The sequence below is a fragment of the Poecilia formosa genome, unplaced genomic scaffold (genome assembly GCF_000485575.1).
Source record: "Poecilia formosa unplaced genomic scaffold, Poecilia_formosa-5.1.2 Scaffold95, whole genome shotgun sequence".
Taxonomy (NCBI): Eukaryota; Metazoa; Chordata; class Actinopteri; order Cyprinodontiformes; family Poeciliidae; genus Poecilia; species Poecilia formosa.
In genome coordinates this window covers 442,181-468,703 of record NW_006800034.1, presented here as the reverse complement: position 1 = coordinate 468,703, position 26,523 = coordinate 442,181, and the positions used below count along the sequence as shown (strand labels likewise).

General features: G+C 38.0%; 1 protein-coding gene across 6 annotated transcripts in view; it reads left to right on the top strand.

The window, feature by feature from the left end:
• vti1a (vesicle transport through interaction with t-SNAREs 1A) overlaps window positions 1-26,523 on the top strand; it is a 140,395-nt gene that overhangs the window by 35,606 nt on the left and 78,266 nt on the right. For all 6 annotated transcript variants that reach the window (XM_007558252.2, XM_007558251.2, XM_016674443.1 and 3 more), the window contains one exon: window positions 1,821-1,905. In XM_007558252.2, coding sequence (XP_007558314.1) covers window positions 1,821-1,905 — 85 coding nt within the window. The remainder of the gene's footprint in view (window positions 1-1,820; window positions 1,906-26,523) is intronic.

Here is a 26,523-nt window from a genome sequence, read left to right as displayed (position 1 = left end):
CTAATAGTGCAGTAGCATTTGGTCAATCAGCGATTGTCAAAGCTGATTGACAATCATTTTGCACACAATCGTTAACGAAATGCTGCGTATACATGTTCAGACTTTGAAGGATCAATTTATCTACAAAACATCTCAAAAACTGACAGGAATTCATGAATGGTTAATATGAAACAAGCTAATTCAAAAAGGTCAGGTGGAAAAAGACAAAAATGAATAGAAATGTTCTTAGATCTTAACAATGGTCATATTTTTTGATATAAAACCCTCTTGTCTTTTGGAAGTTTTGCTCCTATTCTTCATATTCCAGAATATGAAACATTGAGGGGGGAAAAAACGAACTAGAAACTAGAGAGGAAAACATAAATCTTGTCAGTATTTGAAATGCACTTGGAGCTGACATCAGTTGGGGGATACTTATTATCCAATAAATTGTTCCACATCAGTCCTTTTAAAATAATGCATTTTAAATCTGGGAAACATAATTGTTATCCTATCAGGTCTATGAAAGCCACCAGGAAACAGACTTTAGCTAAATGCAGCAAAAGATAATTGATGTAGTGAGTTAAAGAAAATGTACCACAAACATTCAAAGCATTGACGGTGGCACACAAGTACGAAGGATAATTTCCCCACTAAACCAGACTCAACAGCTGATTTAGTTTACTACTTTTATGCTCAATAAGAGCTTTGATGGGAGCTAAGAAACTCGGCCTAATCAGCTGTCCAAACTTGCAAACACATTATTTCAGCCATTTTGACCTTCACCAACTTCCACTTTTATCAAATTGCTGATTTATTGGTTAATGAAACATCTTTTTACATGCTTTTTGAGTCGAGTTTTAGATGCTGATTATAATAATGAAGAAGGAAGGAGGACACACAGTAACCCTTACATCATGAATCAATTTAATTCACTTCAATTCATGTATATAATGCCAATTCACAACGGATAGTTTTTCAGATAAACAGATTGAACTCATGTCACCTTGTAAAGTATTCAGTTCAGTCCAAATTCAAATGAAATGCATTTCATTCTAATTCACTCGAGTCATATATTCAGATTCCCTGACTTCATACGGACTCGTCTTATGGGAAATATAACCCACCAAGTATTTTCTCAGAAAAAGCCAAAAAGAGCCACTTGGAAATATTCCAAAAAAGTCTGACTGCTCTTAAAAAAAAATCAAAACAAAACAAAACAAAAAAAAAACAATGACTAAAGAATTACACACAGTTCAGTTTGTGCAGATGAAATTACATTGTGAAAAAAGTTTTACTTACTAAAATGGACAGTAGCAGCTCAGAACATCTGCAAAATGTCGCATATGCATGTTTAGACTTTGAAGGAACAATTCATCTAAAATTTCACATTGAATAAAAAGGTTTTCAACTGATTTTTATAGCATGCCTGTTCTGTGTAACATGTTTGATTCACTTTGTTTTGATTGGAAACCTCTCCCAATTTGTTCCTATGCTCTTGATCTATTTTGTGCCTTACCTGTTCTCTGATCAGGTTATATAACAATACGAAGGAGCAACAAAGCTCCAAGTAGTTTGTCGTTTTATGTCCAAGATGAGGCAAACCTGCATTTTCTTGCTTAACACTCCATCGGCATGTAAGACATTGTCATGCATGAGGGTTATTGGTAAGCTGGTTGTATTATCTTGTTGCTGTAGGTCTGTCTGTTTGGGTGACGGTGCTGATGCGTTTCTTTGAAATAGGTCCTAGGCCTCTCAATCAATTTTTATTTTCTGTTTGTTTCTGAAGCGTAATGTTTTTTTTTCCTCTTTCTCCCTCTTTCTCCCTCTGTTTATTGCAGAGAGCGCATCTGTTGGACAACACAGAAAGGCTGGAAAGGTCATCTCGGAGACTGGAGGCCGGCTATCAGATTGCAGTAGAAACTGGTACGTACTCTGCTATGGATTGGAAAAGAGTGGGGTAGCGGTGAAGGGAGGGGGTTCAAGATAGCAACGAGGATGAGTGAGCAACGGCAAATTGTCTTGCTCACACACGAGGTGGGTGGATGCGTGTGTGTGTTTTGGAGGGTTGGATTGTGTGTGGGGAGGACTGTTAAAAAAGAATCTTTCCTTGACGCCTGATGACATTTTCGGTTGCACATCAAAGGTGAGAGGAAGAAGTGTACAGGCGGCATATCGGGAGCCGCTTCCCCTGGAAAAAAAAAAAATTCAAGTACCCATATAGTTGTGTGTCTGTAAGTTATCTATGCAAGTGTGTTGGGTTTTATAGTAGATTTTTTCTGTTTTTACTCAAGCAGGAGGTCTATGAAAATAAACAATGTTATCATTCTTAATTTAGGAGTGGGACGGACAGAAAAATGAAACAAATTCCTCATTATTAAGGGTGGTTTTAATCTTAAAATAGGGAAAAAAATCTCATTGGAAGCCTAAATAAACTTAGTCAGTTAGCATGTGCTTCCCCCCCGTCCTGTCTTCCTTCCTGACAGCCACCACATTATTGAGGCACAGTGTATTCCTCAGAGAGATATCAAAGCTCATTCTTGAAGCATCTACTAGCTTTCTGTGGCTTCCGTTGTAGTTTGGAGAAAAGTTTGTCAATTTACACTATAATCGTGGGGTGGCTGGTGCGTGCGACGTCGACAGATTTAATAATTCAAGTCAACTAAGGTTTGCATGCGGACCACCTGCTTTTGATGTTCCCTGTGACTTGCATTCACAAATTCATAAATGCAGTCTGCATCTTCTGCCTAAAAATGTTGATTCAAACGCCTCGGTTGTTTCTGACGTTATTCCAGTTTCTCGATCGTGTAGAATTCTACGACAGCTGGGGGATTTTCTTTTTCTTTTTTTTCTTCTTCTTCTTGCTCTCACCCAGTCGCATCTCATACAAAAGCTTGTTTGGATCATTTGCTTCACAGCTTGCTGGGCCTTTAGCTTAACATTGATCAGTACCTACTGGGCCCAGCGGTTTCTCCTGCTGGTGTCGGCCACATGCCCCTTGACCCCGGGTTGCCGGTTGGCTGTCTTATTCACACTGTGTGAGGCAGGGTGAGAACAATGCTCGTTTATCCTTGCTCAGTCCCACACACTTGGCTTGGCGCACACCAGCTGTGGGGTATGTTTGTGGGGAATCTTCACCCTGCTTCTTTTATCCACGACCCTTTCCTTAACTCTGCTGTCGATACAGACCATTCGCTCAGATGCACAACCTGAACTGGCGATGTCTCCAGGTCAAATTAGGAATAAATCAGCACAAGCCATAGATTGCATTTAGATTATGCAGTCTTTACGAGACTGATTGATTGCTTTTGATGCAAAGCTCTCAAAAGTTGAAGTGAATTTTTGCAAGCCAGATGCAACCATGTTTGCTTACAAAGTGGGCAAAAATTCAATTTAAAAAATCACTTAGTTACTCAGTTATTTACAGTATACCTCTGACTACCAACAGCCAACACAAAACCTTCATGTAAACTTTGAAAAAGGCCAGGAGGCAATTTTTCACACTTTTAACATCACACCTGTGTTTCTTTTTACCCATAGTAATAACAAAACAATTGTAATTTTTAATGTGAAAGCTGAAATGAGAAACTTTTGAGAAACGAGGAAAGCAGATTTGATTATTATGATTATGATTAGGATTATTGCCAATTTCATATTTTTGTTGAGAAAAAACAAGCACATGTTCTGACAGACAGATATTTGCTTATCTCAATTTTCACAGCTGAAAGCACTTTCCTTTTTGGAGTAAATTGCAAGTTTAACAATATGGGCTTTCATCCATTGTCCATTTAATACTCTATGTAAAAAAAAAATGTTTCTTAATCTTCAAACGTTTTAAGCTAAAATATTTATTGAAACTGAAAAAAACAGACATCGTTTATAGTGCTGCTAAAATTATTCTAAATATTGCTCATTATGGAGTTTTCAAGTACTTATTGTGCAGAACATTGTGCAGAATGTGAGAAACAAGTGTTATGGTTTCCGCACCATAACTCTTGAGTTTTTCATTTGTCTTTGTTGTAAGCCAGATAAAGTGAAGCAGCCTTCTTTCAGCCCACTGGCTGGCAGTGCACAGCAAGCAACAGGTTGTGGGCGGAGGTGTTAAATGTTTTAGCAGTATGAAATGTCAGCCGTTTCAAACCATAACCTTTTTAGCCTTTGGTATTCCTTGACAGCAATAACCAGCCCATACATGATACTTGCTGATTCATTGTGTTTTCTTCATTCCCATGCAAAATCATAGAGGAGTGCATATTTATTCTGGCATTAAAATGTAATCGACTTGTGGGTGTAGTTTCTATCTTGTAATCCTCGCCAAATAAGTGTGACTGACGCACAACAAGACCTTTTGACAGGTGTGCTGATTGTAGCATCCCAGTCTGAATCAGTATCAGGGCAGTTAGTAGTGACTTGGTTTTGTAGTGGCAGAGTGTTAATACAAAGTGCGGGTGAAGAAACACCTGTTTACCAAAATAACTTGTTTTTTGTACCAATGCTGTGTGTGTGTGTGTGTGTGTGTGTGCGTGTGTGTGTGTGTGTTTTCCTCCTCCTACTTTCTTTTCATATCTGTAAACAAACCATTCAGTACCCCTGGACTTGATCAGGTTTTTCTCTTATTTATTTTCATTATGTATGAAAATAATATGATTTTTTGGAAGCATGTGTCTGCTTTTCCTAACGAGCTATGAGTAGAATACAAAACGTTTCTTTAACTCTTAAGTTTTTAAAGTGGCTACTAAGTGTCCCAAAGATGGGAATAAATTATTTCACAGTCTGCACACATGACAGCCAAGTATATTTTATATTCAACTCTCCTGTACAAAATGACCAAAGCTAGAAAAATATGAAATGCCAAAGGGCTGAAATGAAGTGTGTTCCCTGTTGTTGTTTGATCTTGTTCTGACTCGTCAGTTTTTTTTCTCCTCTTCTTTTAGAATCATAAACTTACTTTATCTTTCTCAAGTGCTCTTTACCTGAAAATTGTTGTTATTGTCTAAGTTTTTGAATAAAAATAAACTTTTTGAGTTGGACAAAACAATATAAGTGTGCTTAAAGGTCTGCTGTATCTCAATATGTTCATAAATGATTGCTTGCACTTAATCTAAACATGCAAAACGTAAATCTGTTCTTTGGTCGTCGTGCTCTGATTTATGCTTAATGAGCTAAATTTATACAAAAGAAAACTGCTGTAAAATTAGGTATGAGATTTTACAGGGAAAACAACGTATTTTGCAATATAGCTTACCTCAGTATTAGATTATTAGATAGAAATATTTTAAAAAAATAAATGCTGATTAATCTTACCTAATTGCACATTTAGTTTCTTTTAGATAATTTTACTCATCAGATGTCTCACTTAATATTAACCTAAAATCATGACATACTTCAGATCAATTAACAGAGACACTGTGGTTATACTTTTACCAAAACTGTAATGATTTGTGGCTACTTATTTTTTTATTTTTGCACCTGAAGAGAAACTGAAAATAATAAAAACCCAGGTAACGTGACAGTTTATTCAAACACAAGAAATACTTTTGCTATGTTCCTTCCAATAAAGTTTGTGTATTTGAATGATTACGTATGGCAACCTCAACTTTTAAACAGGAATAATTAAAGCACTAAGTCTTTGTTCCACCAAACTCTCTATAGGCACACTGTGTTTTTAGTTACACATCTCAACTATCCCCTAATATATATATTGTTTTTATGTAAAGTACTTCAGCACGGTTATATTTGCAGTGATCTGAAGTTGCTTTCTTTAGCTGTTGTGACTCTGTCACCCTTAAGAACTTCCTCAGACCGATCAGAAGTGGAACAAAAAGACATTTTATTTCAAAGCGAGTGTTCTCGAACAGAGATGGAATAGAAACGCTTCATAGCCTCACCTTTCTCCTCACTGCTAAGAGTACATTTCTTAATGACCAAGAAGAAAAACAAGCTACGCTGCTTCTAGGTCACATTTTAGGCAAAAATAAGGGAATCCTAGTTCTGAGAAAAGATGAGTCTCTACATGGTATCATTTTATGATTGCTGTTTTGACTTCTTTTCTTTTTTTTTCCCCAATTTTTTTTCTTCGCTCTCAACATCTCCAGTGTTTATTGGAAGAAAACAAAGGCTTGCCAAAAGCAGTGAGAGCCCTCAGAGGGATATCATGGAGACTTTTTGGACATGCAGAGCTATTTACCACACGCACCCTCAAGAAACCAGGGTTCTCTGTTTGTCTCATAAATAAAATATAGAACTGTATTAGTGAAGAGCTCTGCCTCAAAAGCCCAGGCACTCCACCAAGCAGACATGAGGGATAGCCCAGTTAAAAGGGGGCGATAAATAAAGGGGGAGGGCATGCAGTTAGCTAATTTAAAGACATTTGAGTCAAGAGTATTTGAAATGCCCAAATGTGAAGGCTTGTCAAATGTGAAGACTGATGTTTAATCAAAGGCATGCCAAATATTGGCCCTTAGCTCCAGACTTGAAAAGATTTTGAATCATTTATGGCTGGTTGTTTAGAAATAGAAAAAGCATGTCTGTAAAGACATCAAAGCTACAGTGAATTGCTATCGCACCTTTCTACTCTTCATTTATTAGAGTAAGGCTAGCCTCAAATTTCTTTAAGAACAAAACAAGCAAATTTATTGATAAACTGCCTGATACGGCTTAAATTTTCAGTAAGAAGAGAAACGTATGGATATGAGTTGGAAAAGACTTTTTGCTTTTGACCCAAGGTCTTTTTACGAAGGCACAATACTGATTAACAGCAAATGTGCAATTCAGTGGCGATTCAGTTGAATTATTAAATTAAATTGCAGTTAAAACTATTTGGTAATTGTGCTGGTAAATTTTTCATTCTTTATTAAGTGCAATTAAAACATAGTAAATGCATAGCAGGGGCATTTTAATGCCTAGAAAATTCCCCAGTCTTAAATGTGTCTTTATTTTAACCTTTATAGCTGTACTGCAAAGGGTTTTTAAATGGTTTTATATGTTTTCTTCTTCATACAGAAGGGACAGCAAGGCTAGTTATTTACCTCCAGCAGCTACTAGCAGCCTAGTTCACCTTATGAAATAAGATAACTTATTTGTATGCAACCTTCAAAATATCCAGGTTTATGTGGGTTTTTATTTTGTTTGTCTTGTTTTTTTGTTGTTGTTTTTTTTAACCTTTGAGTCTTTTCATATTTGCAATGACAGTTAAATTATAAATACAAGAGTTTACTCCTGAAATAATTTCCTCATGAGCATTAAGACAGCATGCAAGACACAGCCTTAAACCTAAGCTATTCTAATTCCAAACCTATATAGTATAAATAACTAAGATGCAGAAACAAAGAGGGAGGCACAAAATTTCTCATCCACTTTAAAACCTGACTGGTAAGAGATCGAGGGAACTTCTTAGGTGAGCATCTTGTTGGTTAGTGGTCTGTAATCAATCCTCCAAAATGAAAACACTTCATTAGGAATTGATTTCAGTCCTGTTTAGATAAGCAGAGAGGGTCAGGTTTCGGGCCCCCGAGGGCTCCGACCCAGCCTTAAGTTCACACCATGCCAGGTAGAGAGCAACACTGCAGGCTGTCAACTTTATTAGGCTGGAGATAATCTGATTAGACATTGTCAATCAACGGTCTCAGTGATTCAGCCATGATCCTGGGGATTTTTCTTTCTGTCTCTCCCCTTTTCCTTTCTCTCTATTCTCAGAAACTCTCTTTCTTCCTTATTTTTATTTTTTTGTGATGAATCATTGAAGCAACCTAAACCGTGACAGCCATCGCTGGGCTCAGCTAAGCAGCCCTGCAGTCGTCACAAAGACAGACACACGAGGACCCTGTGATGATGTGACGACAGTATTAAAGGGTACATCAATTTGTTTTAGAGGAGTTTGATTTTCAGCTGCCGTGGTATTAAAAGAGGGAGGGGAGGGCAAACACGGCGGCTTCATCATCAGGGTTTTAACGACGGCATGAGGGGTACCGGGGCAGAAGGAAATAAACAGACAAATGGGAGAGTGACGAGAAATAAATAAATGTGCTTTTTGGGGAAACTTGAAAAAAAAAAAAATATCCTCATGACTCCTGTTTGAAGCAGAGAGTGGCTTTGAGTCTTGCTGGGAGTCCATGGGTGCTGGAGTGGCCCAGTAACACAGAGCACGTTTGTCCCGACTCTCTATCTCTCCCCCTCCATCTTCTTTCTTTTTCTCTCCCGCTTGCTTTCTTTCTCCTTGTTCGCTCTAAAGATCAGACTTGGTGTTTCTTTTTTTGTGCCGTGCCACCAAAGTCGTGCTTACTACTCAAAAACTGCTGCCAGATGCTTAACAAGTGACATAATGCATCACATTAATAGACCTTATGTTGTATTTTAACCACAAGCCTTTATTGTCTCTAAAGAGAATCGAAATCACTCTATACTTTTTTAAAAATATTTTCATCCAATTTAGCAGTATTGTTTTTTGTTTTTCTTAAATGAAATCCTACATAATGCATTTCTAAATGTTTATGTGAATAAAAATAATTACATTTTTTTCAACTCTTAAAAAGATCAATTCATAAGTTATATGATTTATTTAAAGCTTTTTTCTTCTGTCACGTAATGAATATATAAAAATCTGAAGTATATTTATATATGTAAACTATGTAAATGTGACTGAATAATGTTTCTATGCTTTGTTTTTAGTTCATTCTCTTTGCTCTAGAATGTAGCTTGAATATTTTAAACAACTTCCTTTCATTTTCTATTGTAAAAGACGTTTGCTAAAGTGGTTTTCCTTGAGGTACAGCATAATCAATCCAGTTTTTTGTAGGCTGAAACAATTGGTGTGTAGTGTCGGGTTGAAAAAGAATATAAGTCATTTGATATATGTCTTATTAATGGAGGCAAGAGCTGGCACTTAAATATTTCACAGCTTGAGTTTTCAGCCAAGAGATTTATTTTTTTCTTATGTGGAATATTTTTATGTGGCTTTCTAAAAGCTAAACAATTGCTAAAAAAATTATATATATATATATATATATATATATATATATATATATATATATATATATATATATATATATATATATATATATATTTTTCTTGCGTACAACATCTCGCTCTCAGCAAATCTAGCCGTGGGTGAGCTGTTTATCGGTAAACCCCCGGTGGATGAAAGGGGTAGCAATAATGATTTTTTTTCTCTCCTAATCGGACCTTGTCAGCAAGGCGTCTTATCGTGGAGAGGAAAATGACACCGATCCTATCGAAGAGCCTGGAGTCCGAGTTGGCGGCGTGCGTTCCCCCCGCCCGCCCAGCCCCCCCTCCCAATCATAGTCGGCCATGGCCTAGCCATATCTAGCGCCGCCACAAACGGCGAACGTCGCTTTTTTCATGTGGACTTCAAAAACGTTGCGAGTCATTAAAATTGCACCCACGTTCGGCGGCGGGGATCAGCCGCTCCGGAGTGAAAATGGGTTGTGGGAAGAGGAGACTCGGTAAATGTGTTAATTCCGTCCTCACATGTTTACGGCTTAATTTTAATCTGTTTGAGGGGGGAGGAGGGGTTGGAGGGACGATTGGAAAAGGAAGGGGGAGGCAACGAGAAAACCTCGCACTGCAATAAATCGCCATTATCTTTGACACCCTAGGACTCAGCTGTTCCAGGGATTTAGGGGTCCACTGGCAACAGTGTCTATCATAGGGCATGAAAACACTGTTTACGCTTGAACTGCGGTAGCTAAGGTGCAATCTCTAGTTTCAGACTAGCTAGACAAAAGGCTTTGCGTGGACAATGGTGGGCTAGCACAGGGGCCCTCAATGGAAGAGCTGAACCAACAAACTCAAGTGTGTGTTTGTGACTGTGAGCCAGTATTTTTGTATATCTTTGGGGGAAGTCTGTGTTTTTCCAAGATGTAGTTGCAAACTCGTGAACGCGAACCTTCTTTGAATCTTGATTCCTCAGTAATGCTTCAATCCACCTGCTGCTAAACTACCACTGCTTCCCTCCTTGTGTTCCTCAATTAGGTCCTCCCAAAGTGTTATGGATAGCTGTAATAAAATTATGAGAAAATGTAATAATTAGACCTTTAGTCAGTTATTAGTTTCAACAAGCCTCTCAGCATAATGAGACTCTTGGAGGTAATGATCTGACTAGTCAGCTCATCTAAGCTTCACTGCTTAGTCAAACGTGAGGCAATATTGTTACCACAAATTTAGCTCTTTTATGAATAAGCAACATTGTAACAGATTCTAAATGCTAACTCAAAACACACAGCTCTTAAAAGTGAAGACACTCCTGTAAAAATGCTAGGTTTATGTGGTGTAAAAAAAAAGAGTGTAAATTAGTTTTAAACTTCATCTTTTAGTGTGACCTAAATCCTGTACAGTTCAGCTGAAACAGTCTGTCAGAGGGAAAAATGTAAAAAAAAAAGAAAGAAAATGAAACCTGCAATAACCTGGTTGCATAAGATTGAACACCCTTGACTTAATTCCAGTTTTTATTCTTGATGATTTCTCTGTTTTACCTTGGCAAAGTGCTCCAAATGTGTCAGATTGTGAAGGCATTTCTCATCCACAGCCCTCTTCAGGGGAACCCTCAGGTTTCCTGTCAGATTCAGGTCTGGATTCTGACTAGGCCACTGTACAGTTTTTATTTTTCTTCATGTGAAACGATTCTGTTGTTGATTTGGATGTGTGCGGTGACTCACTGTGGTGCTGAAAAATATGATCTTCCCTCATATTCTGCTTTCGAGCAGACACAGTAAGGTTTGAAACGGCACATAACTTAGTCAGTTTACAAATACATTTGGAAAAAATGCAGTTTTATTTCAAGTAAAGTTGCCCCAGAGCATGATGCTGCCGTCACCTTGTTTGACTGTTGTTATGGGGTTCTTTTGGTGTTCCTTTCTTTAAATTTCAAACACCCTTTTTTGAATGGTGGCCCAGAGCTTGGTTTAATTAAACGTAACACATTCTCACATACGGTTTCTGAAGATGTTAGCCAGGTGCAGATGTTTGTCACTTTTTATTCTCCAACAATTGACCTCTTTGTGCCTTAATAAGTAATAACTGGTCTATATTTTTTGTATCATTCCCCTAAATTTAAACACTGAAATCCTTTGGCACATTTTTAACTTTTTAACCTTTCTGCAACTGAAAGAATTTCAGGAAAGTCAACATAAGGACAGCAGAACTTTAAGGTAATTAGAATTACTAATTAAGGGTTAGGTGTGAACTCAGTAAGAGTGAAATCTAAATAATAAAAATTAAAAAAATCAAAAGGTGCTGTGAAAAAGTATTCAAGGGGGTGAAGTCGTTGACGCTTTTTTGTTTTCAACATTTTCCCCTTTAAAAGATTTGGATTCTCAGTGGAATTGTGGAGAATCAACATCACATCAAATCTGAGAAATACAAACAAAATGGAAATCTAACAGGGGTGGGTTATGTTTTTTATACATTTAAACATTTAGGACACGATTTAAAGCTTTAAGTAGAACTTTGCTTTGTAATTAATAGACAACAAAGTGTTTCTAACCTTAAATGTGGGGAAAAAAAAAAAACAGGAGAGTAAAAATGAATCAAATTCTACGGAACCCTCCAGGGGACATGAGGATTTTTTTTTTCTTTTGCGTTCCCTCGCAAAACGTTTGTGTTCCTTCGCAAAAGGCGTTTCACTGAGGCTCTGTAAGAGCCATATGAATGAAATAAGTAATTATTGATATGACAGGAGCAGCAGCTTTGACACCTGGTGGTGGGCGTGTCGATGTGGGCGTGACGTCATCAGGTACGAATGGGAAGGTGACTGGCTGCTGGCTTTGTGTGTGTATGAGGAAGCGGGTGAGCTGGGTGGTCAGTCCTCGCAAAGTTTGGAGCATGATAATAAAAATAAAATAAATCAATAATTGTGACAGAAGAAAGAAGAGGTTAGACGTTGGTTGATACACGGACAGATGAGATTCCCCGAGTTAACCCAGTGCGGCCGTCTACCACCATTAGTTTGCTGTGTTTTATAATAATAAAACGTGTTTATTATTATTAACGCTTTGGTGCAAAAAACTGATTGAAAATCGATTTATTTACTGCATGTTTATGTCTGTTAAGGCTAAGATGGAACGGCACTGAAAGCAGCCCTGAAACCATTCAGACTACGAACACAACAGAGACAATCAGATGACTTATTACCCCGCGATAATAACTCAATAGTCCATGGAAAAACCTTATAAGCTTGTATTAAAGCAGAAAGTACGGCTTCCACCGTAAAAAAGGCTTACAGTATTCAATTATGCCACATGAACTGATCAGTAGATTAATGCGAGGGAACGCAAAACCTTTTGCGAGGGAACGCAAAAGTATTGCGAGGGAACGCAAAAGAAAATAAATTCCCCATGTCCCCTGGAGGGCTCCGTAAAATTCTTGAACTACCATTGTGAACATTTCCAACAGAACAATCTGTTCAGCATCTTTTTTTAAAGTTAACCTCAAACCATACTTCCCACAATATTGTTTTTGTTCTCTGACATACTTTTGAACATATAACAGCTAGTTAACCCAGCTTTAGTAAACCTCTGTCTTTAAAACTCCTAAAATAAAGTTATTTTGTAATTATGTCTCCTACAAATCATTTGATATAATCCAGCCTCTATCTCTAGATACAAAGCACCCTTCAGTAGCAAGATAGTGGTTTGCTGCTATATCTTAAAAGGCACCTTGGTCCCAACCCTAAATCATTTTTTCTTCCTATTTTTAGGTCACAGTAACAAAAAAAAGATACCCCCTGCCTCGGTGCGTGCAGGAGAAAAAAGTGTAGCATTGACCTCTGTCTGACACAGAGAAAACGGAGGGAAGAGCGGGAGATGGAGAAAGAGGGAGAGAGGGAAGAAAACAACAGCATGAGCGACGGAGGGGGAGAGAGAGCTAAGACAACAACTGTGAAGAGCCGCATAGGGTTAAAGAAAAACAGTTTCAGAAGGAAATGGGAGACAAAAGCAAGGACTTGCAGCCCCCCTATGGGCGCTTTAAAGAGCCGCTACATCTGAGACACTGAAATATTAAAAGCAGAAAGGACGGACAAATAAATGAATAATAAAAAAAGGCGAAAAAAAAAAAAAAAACAAGAGTAGAACTGATAGACAATGGTGCCACCTTGTCATCAGGGAATATGTATCAAGAATATTAATCTGGTGATGAAAATGACTCTGTGATTGAGAAAAGAATTGACAAGATGTTAAATAAAACATACTTTTATCTGAAAGTAGATGCAGGAATTCAATAAAATTATTTTTTTTCTTTAGTCATTTCAACAATAAAAGTTGAAATGACTCAATGACTCAAACTCAATCCTGCCTCACTTTAGCTACATAATAGGTCTTTTTTTTCTGCAATATCAGCACTATATTTTGAGATAAGAAATTGCTTTCAACTTTTTTTTTTTATTACAGCAGTAACAGTTTTATTTTACTCTTATTTTGTGAAAATATAATAAAATCTATCAGTGACATATTTTACTAATGTGGACTTTTAGCCACTATTGACTTTTGTAAATGAATGTATTGAATGGCACAAACTTAATAGCAAACAGAAAAACAGCCCAAAAAACCCCCAAAACTTAATTTTTATTTCATTATTATGCAACAGTAAAATTAGGGGTAAATGTAATTGTATTAATTTATTGTAAAAGATGCATAAATATGTCTAATTGAATATGGAATGTTTTCCCACCCTGTTCACAAGTACTTAAAAGTTGTTTTATTCCATTTAAAATGCCTGTTTTTAAGCCTCAAATTGAACAACAAAAAAAAGAAAAATGAAAACAATATTTTTTCATGAAAAGTTGCAAGTAACAGTCACATTCTTGAAGGCGTTTTCCCAATTACTCTCATACTAAGAATGTATAAACTTGAACAAGATCATTTGGTGCTTTTACATTTTTATGTGGAGTTTTGAGACAAATTCTGTTTGCTTAACAATTTGAAAACCTTCCATGTGAATTGATCAGAATTTTTTTTTATATAAATAATCTTTGCTACTATGTAAATAAAATACATGCCAGAGAGTAGTAAAACCTGTACTTATGGGATTTTTATTCTGTTAATCACATTGTTTTCACTTCTAAAGAACGTTTCCCATCTGGATCGATTAAGATTCTGATTTGTTTTGTCACTTCTCATTTTACCAGATAAAGTCTGCAAACTGTTAAGTGGCATGTTTTGAAGTAAGAAAAGGCTCACACATTTAGATGTAAATAACCTATGGTGTAAATCTAGAAATCAACAACTAATCATGACTCCTGCATAAATGAATGTTGGCTGCAGCCTTGAGGCTACTATTTGATCCTGTGTTGGAAAGCCATATAGAGCTAAATGTGGTCTTTAGCTCATTAAAAAAAGAAAAATCTGCATCTTCTATAGACCTTCTCAGAACACACCACCCCTGCACGATGCACAATTATAACGTCCAACCACAGTGAAGCACATTAGCCCTCTCCGTCTGTTCCTCGCCTCTCTGTTGCTCTGTGGTAACCCCTAGAAGCACACCTCCCGTCCTCTGTCAAAGAAGCCTCCTCCTTGGCCGTTCTGCGCCCATCTGACGGGGCGCCGGCCCGTTTAAGACACCCGGGGAACATGAAACGGAGCCGGTCCGAGATGTCAGCTGGTCGCCCCATCTGTCAGTCAGTGGGATGGTAAAGCTGCTGTCCTGGGGGGTAACCTTAGGAGTGCTCTGTGTCCCGTTCAGGCATGTTTTCTGGGTGATTTGTGTGTGTGTGTGTGCGTGTGTGTGTGTGTGTGTGTGTGTGTGTGGGAGTAGGAGCTTCTGCTTCATAGTTTTGAGCAAACAGGAAGCTGACATTGTTTTAATTTACGCGTCTGGTGACGTGTTGACCAAAATGACCACAGTTTACATTTGTAAGATCAGAGTGAAATAACAGTTTGCTTAAACCTTTTTAAATGACATTTTTTAGGAATTGATTGTATTCATCTTATATGAATCAATTTATCTGGATTGAAGTCAAGTCATCATCAGATATAAGAGAGTTGTCAGATTTTTAAATTACCTGAATTTTGCTTTCTCTGCAAAGAAAAAAAAAACTAACAAAAAGAAACTCTTTGACTCCCTTATAAATGAACCAAAGTACTGACTCGATGTTGAGTTGAAGCAACAATTTCTATTCATGCATTCTGCCTTTTGGTAGATAGGCCGCGCCCTTGAGCTGCTTTAGGATGGAGTCGCTGCCTGTTCGCTCTCCTGTAAGAGGGTCCTGAAAGGAAGCCTCTGTGCATGCACAAATACACACACGCACACACACACGTATTCATGCGGATGGGTCTGTGTGAGTTCCTAAAAATAAGGTGTTTGCACAGTCAACACAAACTTATTTATTTAGTTTGGTTCATGAGATTGTGCCTGTCCAGGTTATCTAGTTAATATCTATCTTTTGCTTATCTTTATCATGGATCTTTTTGTTTTTAGATGTGTTCGCTGCATTTACTGTGCATTTAAGTTGTGAGATGGTCATCTAAAATCATATTTACAGCAACAAAGTCGTCTTCTCTTGTCCTGTCAGTTTTTCTTTTCTTTTCTTTTTTTTTTTGTGTGTGTGTCTTTGCTTGTTGACCTCTGCATTGCAAACTTCTTTTAAGTAGTCCAGACAGCCCCCATGTTCACATCAGTCGGTCTCGCCACATGACGTGTGTAGCTGTAGTCCTGAAGGGCTGATGTATGCGCAGTTATGCGGCGGCAAGTCCTCGACGAGAACTTCTATGATCTCGGGTTACTCAATCATCAATCGGGGCCAACCGCGGCGCACTGTTCTGTCGCCCATCTTTTAAAGCGCAGTTGTGAAAGACTGACTAAGACGGCCTAAGGGACACCTTCCTCGGTCTGGCACATCTCAAGTTTGATGTGCGTAGGTGCCTAGTTACAACTTACACACAGAACAAAGTTGATGCATTGATGTAGGCTTTTGAAAATGTTTGACGAAGGCCATTTGATCGCGGGAATGTTCTTTTTGGTATTTTTTAAAAATCATTTTTGCAATTTTGTGAGGCGGGGGGGGGGAGGGATTTGTTTGAGTAATTTATCAATTTGCTACTTGAATTCTCGTCATTCTCTGCCCTTAGTTACATTACCAAGGTGCAGGAGATTAACTGAAGGAATTAAAACGCATCATCTTGAGAATGTATAAACTTTTGATTTGTATGTGGAATATCTTAAATGTCTTATTTTATTGCTCCTCTGTGATGATTCAAGTTGATAATAGAAATAATGAAATATGATTTGTTAAAATGTTTTGGCAATCATAAAAGCAGCTCTCTTAGAAAGAGAAAATATACAAAATATTTTGCAGACAACACTTTAGAATTAAAATGTACCTTCAGAATGAGACTTACTTTAAAAATGTAGAGACTAATTTAAAAAAATGTGGGCAGACAGACATCAGTAAAACCGCTGTCCAAGAAAGTGGTTTCATTGCATCAAAAAGAAATACACAATAGTTGAACTTTCTCTTCAAAGCAAGGCAAACAAATTCTCAGTATTATCTACATTAGACTTTAAATGTGTAACAACCTTAAGTATGATTTTTTTAAAAACAAATATCCATATTATGATGTAATTACTTTTAAGTATATAATCTGAAAAGATAATTTCCCCGCTGTTGCTCAAATATTACATTGATTATTATAGGTATAACTCACTTTTAGTTGTCCCTGTTGTGAGGGAAACCTGTAGATGCCGTATTTCAGCCAGCTGACTGTCAATGCACAGCAACTAGTGAGGGAGGGTCTGTCTTATGAAGAAAGGAAACTCCTCTCACTCCATCATTTTGTCTGGCATCTCATTAAACCACAGTAAGCATATCCTCAATGCCAGTAACCAGTCCATGCATATGCTGAATTTTCCTGTTTTCCAGTGTGCTTTATGTAAGGTGGTTTGCCGTCTTAATGAGCTATTTAGATGGCCATCTTGAATTTGAGCTTAAACAACCAACTTGGTGAATAATTGTTATTGCCTCCTAAAGGCCAGACGCGCAGAATTTATGCAAATTCAGAGCAAAGGGAAAATCTCTGCATCCGAGTGTGTCTTGGAAGAATTGCATTCCTTTCATGTGAACCACATACACACTCTGAACGAGCAGAGCAGATGACGGTGATGATGATTAAGATCTTACACATCTGCAGACACTGTGTTTAGTGTGTATGCGTCTGAATGTGTCTTTTTCCAAAGAAAAACCTTTTCTGTCCCCTCAGTCTGCTGTGACAGGTTGAACCATCTCTCCTGGGGAGGATTTCACTCCCAATTTAAACGCAGCCGTCGTCAAATGACAACAATGACTCCGGCACTCTACCTTTGGAACATGAATGCAGTTAACTTAACAAGTCTCGATATGTGAGCTTTATCTTTGATGTAATTGATTTGAGTAGTTTCAGCCTCTTTCTAGCAGAAAAGTTTCTTTTTTATTTATTTGTTTGGTAAATCTGTCAGGATCATCCTTAGAGGAATATACGTCATTATTTTCTCATTTTTGCAAAAATTTGTACCTTTTTCTACAATTATTCAGGGCACTGGTCGACATGAGATTGTTGTGTTATGAAAACCTTGAGCTAAAGATACCACATTATTACACTTTTTTATTTTACTAAAATAAAAATAAAAATGTTTTCTTAGCCACAATTATCCCTCCTGCTACTAAAATAACATACTTTACTACAAATTACAGTTAGATACACTTATATACATTATCCGATTATTGTCATATACATTAACTTGAGTAAAAATATAGATTAAGAATGCACTAAGTTTTGTTTTCAGAACTTCCATCCATCCATCCATTTTCTTTACACCCTTGTACCTCAGTGGGGTCGGGAGGGTTGCTGGTGCCCATCTCCAGCTAACGTTTTGGGCGAGAGGTAGCGACAGTAGCCTTCTTTCAGCTAGCTTCTTGACGATGTGCAGCAAAAAGTGCAGTACTTCCTCCATCATGTTGAACTTTTAAGTCACCCTGGAACATTTTATCATTTTTAAAACCTTTTGAAAACTTTCCCGTAATTTTATAGACATTAACACCTCAAATATATGCCTACTGTCTTCTTTAATATATACCACAGAGCGGACCTAGACTTGTTTCCAGTTCAGTTTGTGCAGGTTCACAGGAGCATCTTTTGTAATCCTTCAACTACAGAGGAATCATAAAAATCAATAGTAGGAAATGGACCAATGAACGGACCTGTTGGTCATTTTACTTGCAAGTTATTTAGTTTCTTTGTGTTTAATGTCCCAGTAATGTCTCACCATTGTAGGTAGTAATTTAGTGTGAACAGAGACAGTTTTGTACATGAGTATCTATTGTTTCCTCTTTGATATTTCTCTCCAGCCTCTGCAACACATTAGGCTTGGATGTTGCATCTGTTTTGCAGACATGTGGCAGCAAGCGTTCAGAAAATGAGAACGTAACACAAAAAGAAGGAATGCTTTAAACAAGACTTTTCGGTCGATCAGCATCAGTCACATACTGTAAGAGTTTTGATCAAAATACTTTTGTGGGAAATAATTAGAGGCAACCTTTAAAGATTAGTCAATGAGATTGCATCTGTTTGTTGAAATGCACCAGAATGTCTTTTAGTTGTGGCATGACATATTGTTTCCTTCTACAAAACTTTGAGTTGCAGGTTCATCTTAGAGAATTAGAATATCATGGGAAAGGAAATTTATGTAATTAAATTAGGTGAAAAAGTCAAATTCCTTTGTTATATAGTCATTACTCACATAATGATATATTTCAGTGTCTATTAAGATAATTATGGCTACATCCAATAAAAACCTCAAAATTAATTTTCCCTGGAAAAAAAAGTATTCCATAAGACCAATAAAGAAAGAATATAACCTTATGGACTACAAATCAATGGAGAAGGAATACTGACTTGAAAGTTATCCAACTGACTGCCATTCACGCTCTTCACAGTAACTGTATGTCATCAAAGTTTATTACTAATGAATCTGGCTGTTCATACAGCCAGATTAATTTTATATAAGCATATAAATTGAAATTACGTGGAAGGGGAAAGGCAAAATTTTGTGAAAGATTTTCAATCCGTTGCTTGCATCTGGAGTCAGCGCCTTTCTAAGAGAAAAGATGCATCTGAGACATGAACAAGTGCCCTGTTACTTGTGCTTTAAAAGTCATTACTGACCCAGAGATGTCCGAAGCGTTTTAGTTACAAAAAAAAATTTTTAAAATTGATTGTTACAAAGAGATCCAACATCTTCTGTTTCTATCAAAGTACATTTTGAACTTCATTTGCAAAACAAGTCCCCAGAGTCTGCAGGAGGAATGGAGAGGCACAGAACTGATGTTGTTGATAATTTGGGGTCGTAAGCTTCCTCATGCTGATGAGCTTTTTGGGGGATGTTGAAATCATTTTCAAGCAGGACTTGGCACATGCCCACAGTCCCAAAAGTACCAGTACCAGTACCAGCTTTAATGACCGTGGTTTCCCTGTGCTTTACCAACCAGCGAACTCCCAACTTGCCTAAATTAAACCACAACAGACCCAACAATACAGACGAGCTGGACGCTGCTTTAAAAGCAACCCAGATTCTTTAGCAGATGTTCCAGAGGCTGATGGCCTCCGTTCCACACCACATCGATGCAGGACTTGATACAAAGCAAGCCTCAGCCAAGTGTTCAGTGCAAACGCTGCACAGAGCATTGACATACCTTTCAAAAGTCTAAAACTTCTGCATTAAAACGTTTTTGTTGTTTTTTTTTTGTCTTTTTTATTGGTCTTATGAAGTATTCGTTTTTTCAGTGGAACTGAAATTCAAAACCAAATCCTAAAAAGCAGATAAAATAACTTTTCAGTGGTATAATTCACTTGGATTCCTGTCTATTAGTGCTGAACTGTGTTTGAGTGGGTACATTTCTTTTTACAGTTTATGTGTCAGTCTGTGAGATTAAAGCATGTGTTGAATGCGATGGGCACGCGTCTTGAGCCACCTGGATTATTTGGGCCAAACAAGAGGACCCGGGTCTGTCTGGGCACCCTCTTCTGTCTGCACAGGGGCCTTAAAGCCATGAACAGAAGGTGCCTCCTCACAACTCGCACCTGAGCTCCTCCCAGCCTGGGACCGTCCTCTGTTTCCAGTTCTCCCTCCGTCCGTACGGCCTGTTTTCTCTCCTTTCCATTGCTGTCCTCTGTATCCTCTCCGCTTCTCTCCCAGGCCGTGGCCTGGCCTACTTTTACCTCTCCCACTTCCGACCCTTTGATGTCAGCCACGTTGGCCCTTTTCACAGATCAAGTGTGCTTTATAAATATATCCCATTTGGACAATCCTCAGTCTGTTTATGAATATACATTTCACAAATATGATATGAAGTTAATGGTCTAATAAAAAAGCATTCCCTCTCATGTGTATTAGCTGTGCTTATCATTGTAAATGATGCTAAGGTTTGCACTTAGAGCCGCTCTTCTGTTTATGCTTTTTTTTTTCACTGAAAGTTTCTTTGCCTTTTTTTTTTTGATGTTTTTATTTCAACAAACCTCCCGACTCGGTTCTTAGAGGAAAATGCTTTTATTCAGTGCGTAAATGCGTGTTTGCTTGTCTGTTAGCATCTTTTTCATTTAATCTTGAAGTGACAGGGTGTGAAGCTGGGTAGGCGTGTGCATCTCAGAAGTCAAAAGCTCAAACACTAACAAGACATCAAGTTGACTGTTTTCCCTTTTTTAAGTTAAATTCAACTTGCACTGCAAAGATTCATATTCTCCTGGTCAATTCAGTGACTATATGAATATGTTGCAGCTGATATTCCCACGAATAAAAATGTGTCCTGCTTCTATGGCAAACAGAGCTATTCATTGTCTGCATGGACTTGGATGTAGAAATTCCTCAGCTTTTTGTAATTAGTTTTTTTAAAATAGTAATATATGATTGATTTTCAAATGTTGGCGTCTTTTGTTAAATTGTGTAAGGTCTAGATTTAATTGTTCCGTTTTTGGCTGAGAATCTTTGGCTTTATTCCAAACTTCAGTTCAATTTCATGCTGTGTTTTAGCTTTGTTACCTTTTTTTTAGATATTTTTTGATTATAATTCTGACTTTTTCCATTTATCAGCATTTTATCTCTTTAAAAGTGAATGCATCATAGATTTGTAAACCACTTCAACAAGTGTATTAATTTTACTGTGATAGAGGGGATTATTTCTGTCTTTTGTGGCTTTCAGCTAATCACAATACACTTTATTAATCAAATGTCTTGAAATCAGTACAAACATTTGGCCCTTTCTCTGGGTAAAAAGACTATTGTTTTGGTTGATTTCTCTATTGTACAACATCTGGCATCGCCAGGATTGTTTGATCCAGTCTTAACTTCCAGAAAATTGCTCTAATGCCGATATAAGGTAAGGTAATTTTATTCATATTTTTATTTATATAGCACAGTGCTTTACATGAATTAAAAGGAAATACAAACATAGTAACAAACCAAAGGAAAGCAAAAGAAGTAAAATAATCTAATGTTGGATCTAAAGTTCGTAAACTAGGTGCTCCTGTTCAGGGTTGCTAGATAAGTATTGTCTGGTCTAATATTTCTCTAGTTCAGTTCAGGTGTTGTCTGGAAAGCCCGTCCTCCACAAAACCGTCTGGCATGAACCTAACAAAATGAATGCATCCCTTCCATTATAGTCCAGTTTCTATTTCTTTAGTCACTGCTGTCTGTGATTCCTTCAGCTCACGTGTTTCCCAGGCCTCATCATTGATATACTATGTGGATAGTGCTGTCATCACCACTATTCACTGTGGAAATATTCTCAAGTTGATTGACTATTCTGGTTTTGGAATGCTTTCCTTTGGGAGCAGCAGCAAGCACTTTGTAAACTAATCCAAAGTGCTTTTTGTTTTATTTTAATTCTCTCCAGCTGCTTGGTGTCTGAAACGTATGGTTTCCTGTTACATTTTTCTCCTGCTTTCGCACCACGTTTTCTATAATTATTCAAATACTACAGGAAATTGCACACAACCAGCTGCATGTTGTCAGACATTAGACCTAGCGCCATATCAGCGTGTGGGCCTGCATTTGCAGATAGGTGTGTTTTCCCCATCAGAATAATAGTGTGAAAGATTATTCTTCAAGATGTCTGAGACTGTAATTAGTGGATTGCTTTGAGCCAGTCAATCCCAGAGCAATGAGATGGTCTGCGGGGAGTGAAAGGAGCAACAACGCGAGTAGATGGGGGAAGAAAAGAGCTTTCCATTTTATAGCCCTGATGGAGGTTATATTTTCTGTGACAACTGGACCAGAGTAATCAAAATGTGTTAATAATCCCTTCAAAGAGCTCGGCGGCACATCAGTGGAGAGCTTCATTGAACGCCCAATCCTCCACCAGACCTGGGTCCTGCCTGCCCCTCCTTCACTGACCCTTAGTCGCTTCCTTTTCTTCCCTGTGCTGCTCTAAATTCGTCATCTCTTACTTTTGATCTTATCCATCTCGCTCAACCAATGCTTTTGTTCAGTGTCTGAAAAAGTTGGACTTCAGGCAGGCACAGCCTTCAGCTGAATAACTTAGGTTTGTTGAGAGTTGTAGTTGTTGCAGTAGAAACCAGGCCTACAAGGGCACATTGGTCTGAGTTGTTGGGTCTTGTTTGACACCATGCTGTTTTCAGTTGGCCTCCTTTGGGATGGTTCCAGGTCAGACTGTATAGGTTCCAATAAGTTCTACCTTTTGTTTGAGGATTAGCTCAAAGGTCAAAGTTCACAAAGCTGGCCAGATGGGGTTTCTTGTGCTAAATATCCATACCATCCGCTCCTCAAAGACAGTTGAGCATCAGGATCAATGAACTCAATCGATGGGCGTAGTGGTGGAAGTAATGCTGGCAAAAAGTTTGATTATATGCATATTGATCAGAGTGGAGCTAAGAAGCTGTAAGGCTATTGATTCAAGATTTTTTATTTTTTATTTTTTATTTTTTTTACACATTTTAGGTCATTTTATATTTACGCATAAAGCTCAACAGAGTAGGTAATTGTTAGCTAATGGTAAATATTTAAAATAGTTTAATCAGTTTGTGTGTGATGGTCATTGTATGATTTCATACTTAATTTTAAACAGAGAAAGGACATTGAAAGAATGCTGGTTTATTGGACATGCTCTAGAAAACCAAGCTTATAGTGAATTTGGGTCAAGTTGAATAGAAAATAAAAGGAACGTCTGCCAGTTTTAAAGCTTTTACACTTCCTAAATGTTCATATTATATATTTTGTTTCCCTTTTGTGTTTATTCATCTAGTCTATGCATCTAACATCTTTGCAATCCATCCTTCTTCACATGTTCTAAACCTTCTTAATTCTGTTTAGGATCACTCGAGGATTCTTGTAATAAATGAAATGGAGAACATTGTCATGACTGTAATAATCAATAGATATTGTAATTTAGCAGTCGTTGTATTTTTAGGAAATGTACAAGAAGCTGAGACTAGAGAGCTGAAAACAATCGTCTCATATTAAAAGTGAACAAAAAATCAATGATTATAGATTTCAGGAGAAACAGGGTTAGGTCTAACACTTCCTACTGTGGCAGCAGAAGCGTAAACTGTAAAGCTGTTTCCAAGAACAGACAAAGCAGACTTTACTTTTTGAGGAAGCTTAGGTCCTTCAGTGATCACATCAAGATGCTGACTGTCTTTCAATAAGTCTGTGGTGAAGAGTGTGATGATTTTGTGGGGGGGTTTTGCAACCACAACTGTTTTCAGACTCCTGAAATGTAGTGGTCTTTCTTTCACCTGTTGCTGCAGAATGCTGGGCAACTGGTGAAAGAAAGGCCACAAAATTTCAGGGGAGACAAAATTTCAGGGGAGGGGTTATTCTATGAAGGAAAGTCCAGTTACCCCTGCTATTTCAGTGGAATGTAATTGAAAGAAGTTTATTCCACAGGAACAGAATAATGGAAAAGTCCCCAAGTTTTGAAGCCATAACTTTCGAAAAATGGTTACAAATTAACTCTCTCTTTTTTTAAATACTTTGCAATAAGCTGTATAAATCTTAACTAAGAAAAAATTTCAGCATAACTGAAATGTTTTATTTTTTTTTCTAACCCCATAAGCTTGCCTCAGTCTTTTCATCTTAATAAGATCAAAGCTTTGTGACCTTACAGAGTGGATAAACAAGGGCAAAGCTTACTGGTGTGGATTTAGTATATTACGAATCGTCAAGGGTAAAAACAATGCTTCATCACATAAATTCATATGGATATTTTAAAGTCACGCAGACTCTCCTTTATTTGAGCTCTTTTGCCAATTAAAGAAACTCTGCCTCATTTGGTAGTCCAGTCGGAGGCTGTGTGTCAGGATCGGTTTGAGGCATTAAAAAATGCATGGGGACCAGGTGACGCCGCCGAGCCCCAGTTTGACCTGGGACCAGTTTGTGTGGCGTCTCAGGAGAGACGGCGTCCAGGTTAGGGCGGAAGATGTGTCGGCACTTAATAATAGAGCAACACCATCAAAGTCTGGAGACTTTCACTGACTGACATGGCTTGCATCAAGAAATTGTGCTACGTAGTCTTGAAAAGTTTGGAAAGTATGGGATTTGCTTTTGTTTTCTACATCTGGAAAAGGAATAGAGGTTTAATATTACTTAATACAGCCAGCGATTTCTTTCCCCCACCCTGTTCACGCCTTAGTCTGAGCATGTTTGCTTAACAGTATTTAGATTTTTGACTCATTAGAAATTTTAAAAATGGGATCATTTTGCTTCATGTGGTCCTTCAAAAATCCAATAACTGTTATTTTAATTTTGCTAGCAAAGAAAGACACCTTTTGTTTTAAAGAGGAAAGAGAAACAGGGCTGATCTAAATTAGTCAGGATGCCACCAAGATGGTATCTGCAGTTATTGTTTGAATACCACTGTTGTTGCAGAGCTTGGCATAAATACAGGACATGCTGTATAAATTTAGTGTGCACAATATGGCCCTCACTAGGTGGTGTTTGCTCCTTGGGAAGGCTAATGTAGCTGCAAGCGCTAGAGGACTCATTGACTTTATAATGATTAGTGGTCAGGCCCCCAGCCCATGCTGGTACCAGGGGTCTGGTCTAGCCTCGGCTGCTTGCCCCTGGCCACAGCCGCGCACCACTATCGACTAACCCCTGGCCCCCTCTCTCTTTGGCCTGCCGGCGGTGTGTCAAAACCCATTAGCACCGAGTTCCGCAACTATAGAGAGGGGATCGTTTTAGGTTTATCTTTCTTGCTTTCCTCTCACTTCTCAGAAGTCGTTTTCTCTCGCCGTCTCATTTGTTTGTTTTTTTTCTTTTTCTTCCTTACTCCATCTCCCTCATCCTCCTCCGCCCTGCTAAAGTGAAGAGAATAGCACAGTAGAAAAAGGAGTAACCTTTGACAAGAGTTGTTCCAGTTGTGGTATGTATGGCTGTGTATTGATCTGGATTGGCTTTAGGAACTATAGTGAAGAGAGTCAGCGAGCTGCTGCTACTTCTTTCAAGTCCCACACATTTTTTTTTATTTATTTTTTTTTATTTTTCCTCAGAAAAGAAAAGGAAGTTTCAGATGCACGTTGACCTCGTTGGGTCTCATAAGCTATGGAGATTTGCTGAGCAAAAGGAGTGAGGTGTTGTACCACGTATATATGTGAAAAAGAAGGTCTTGAATGTCGGACCTAATATGTGATTTTCTTTCATTATCATTTCTGTCGTTTGTGTATCGGTATTGGCAAGTGTGCGTTTTGATTTACACTTCATTCTATTTTATTTTGCAAGCAATGCATCTTTTGGCTCTTCTTGTCGAATTTGACTTCTTGACACACTTGGTTGCTTCTTTCAAGTTATTGACCGACACAGCTAACTATTTCAGAGAATAAAACTTATTTTTAAAACACACAACAACCAATTGATTGACTTTCATTACGACAGACCCCCCTCCCCCCCCCACACACACACACGCCAACAATAACACACATCCCAGCAAGGCAGCATCCTTCCAACCCTGGTGCTTATTTTTCTGATACGCTCAATCTCCCATGAGACAAGTGCCTGTCAAAGACTTCGTCCAAAAAAACAACAGGAAATCTGAGCAAATCATAAAAAAAAAACAATAAACAAACACACCCTTCTTTTCCATCATTGTTCATCAATCCATCTAGCTGTGAATTCATTATTTAAAGAACTTTTGGGCGCGTTATTTGAATAATGCGGGGTTTGACGAAGGGAGGGGGCAGGCTGTGTGAAAACAACAAGATGACAGCCACACCAAAACCACCCGAGGGCACATGCCAACACATCGCATCAGTGTCATTCCTTCTCGCTTTGCCCCCGTGGGCTTACTGCTCTGCTGGTAGCCTCGCAAACACGAACACATTCACACAGGCTGAAAGCAGAATAATGCTTACTATATTACATTCTAAGGCACACATAAAGATATAATTTTGTTTTCTTGCAAGAGGGCAGGAGAAAAAAAGTCTGTAGTTTCTTGTTAGATAAATATAGACTGTTGACTCTACAACTTTTTCTCATATGCGCACACACACACACACACACACACACAAAAAGATATATATATAAATATATATGTATATTCACCACGCC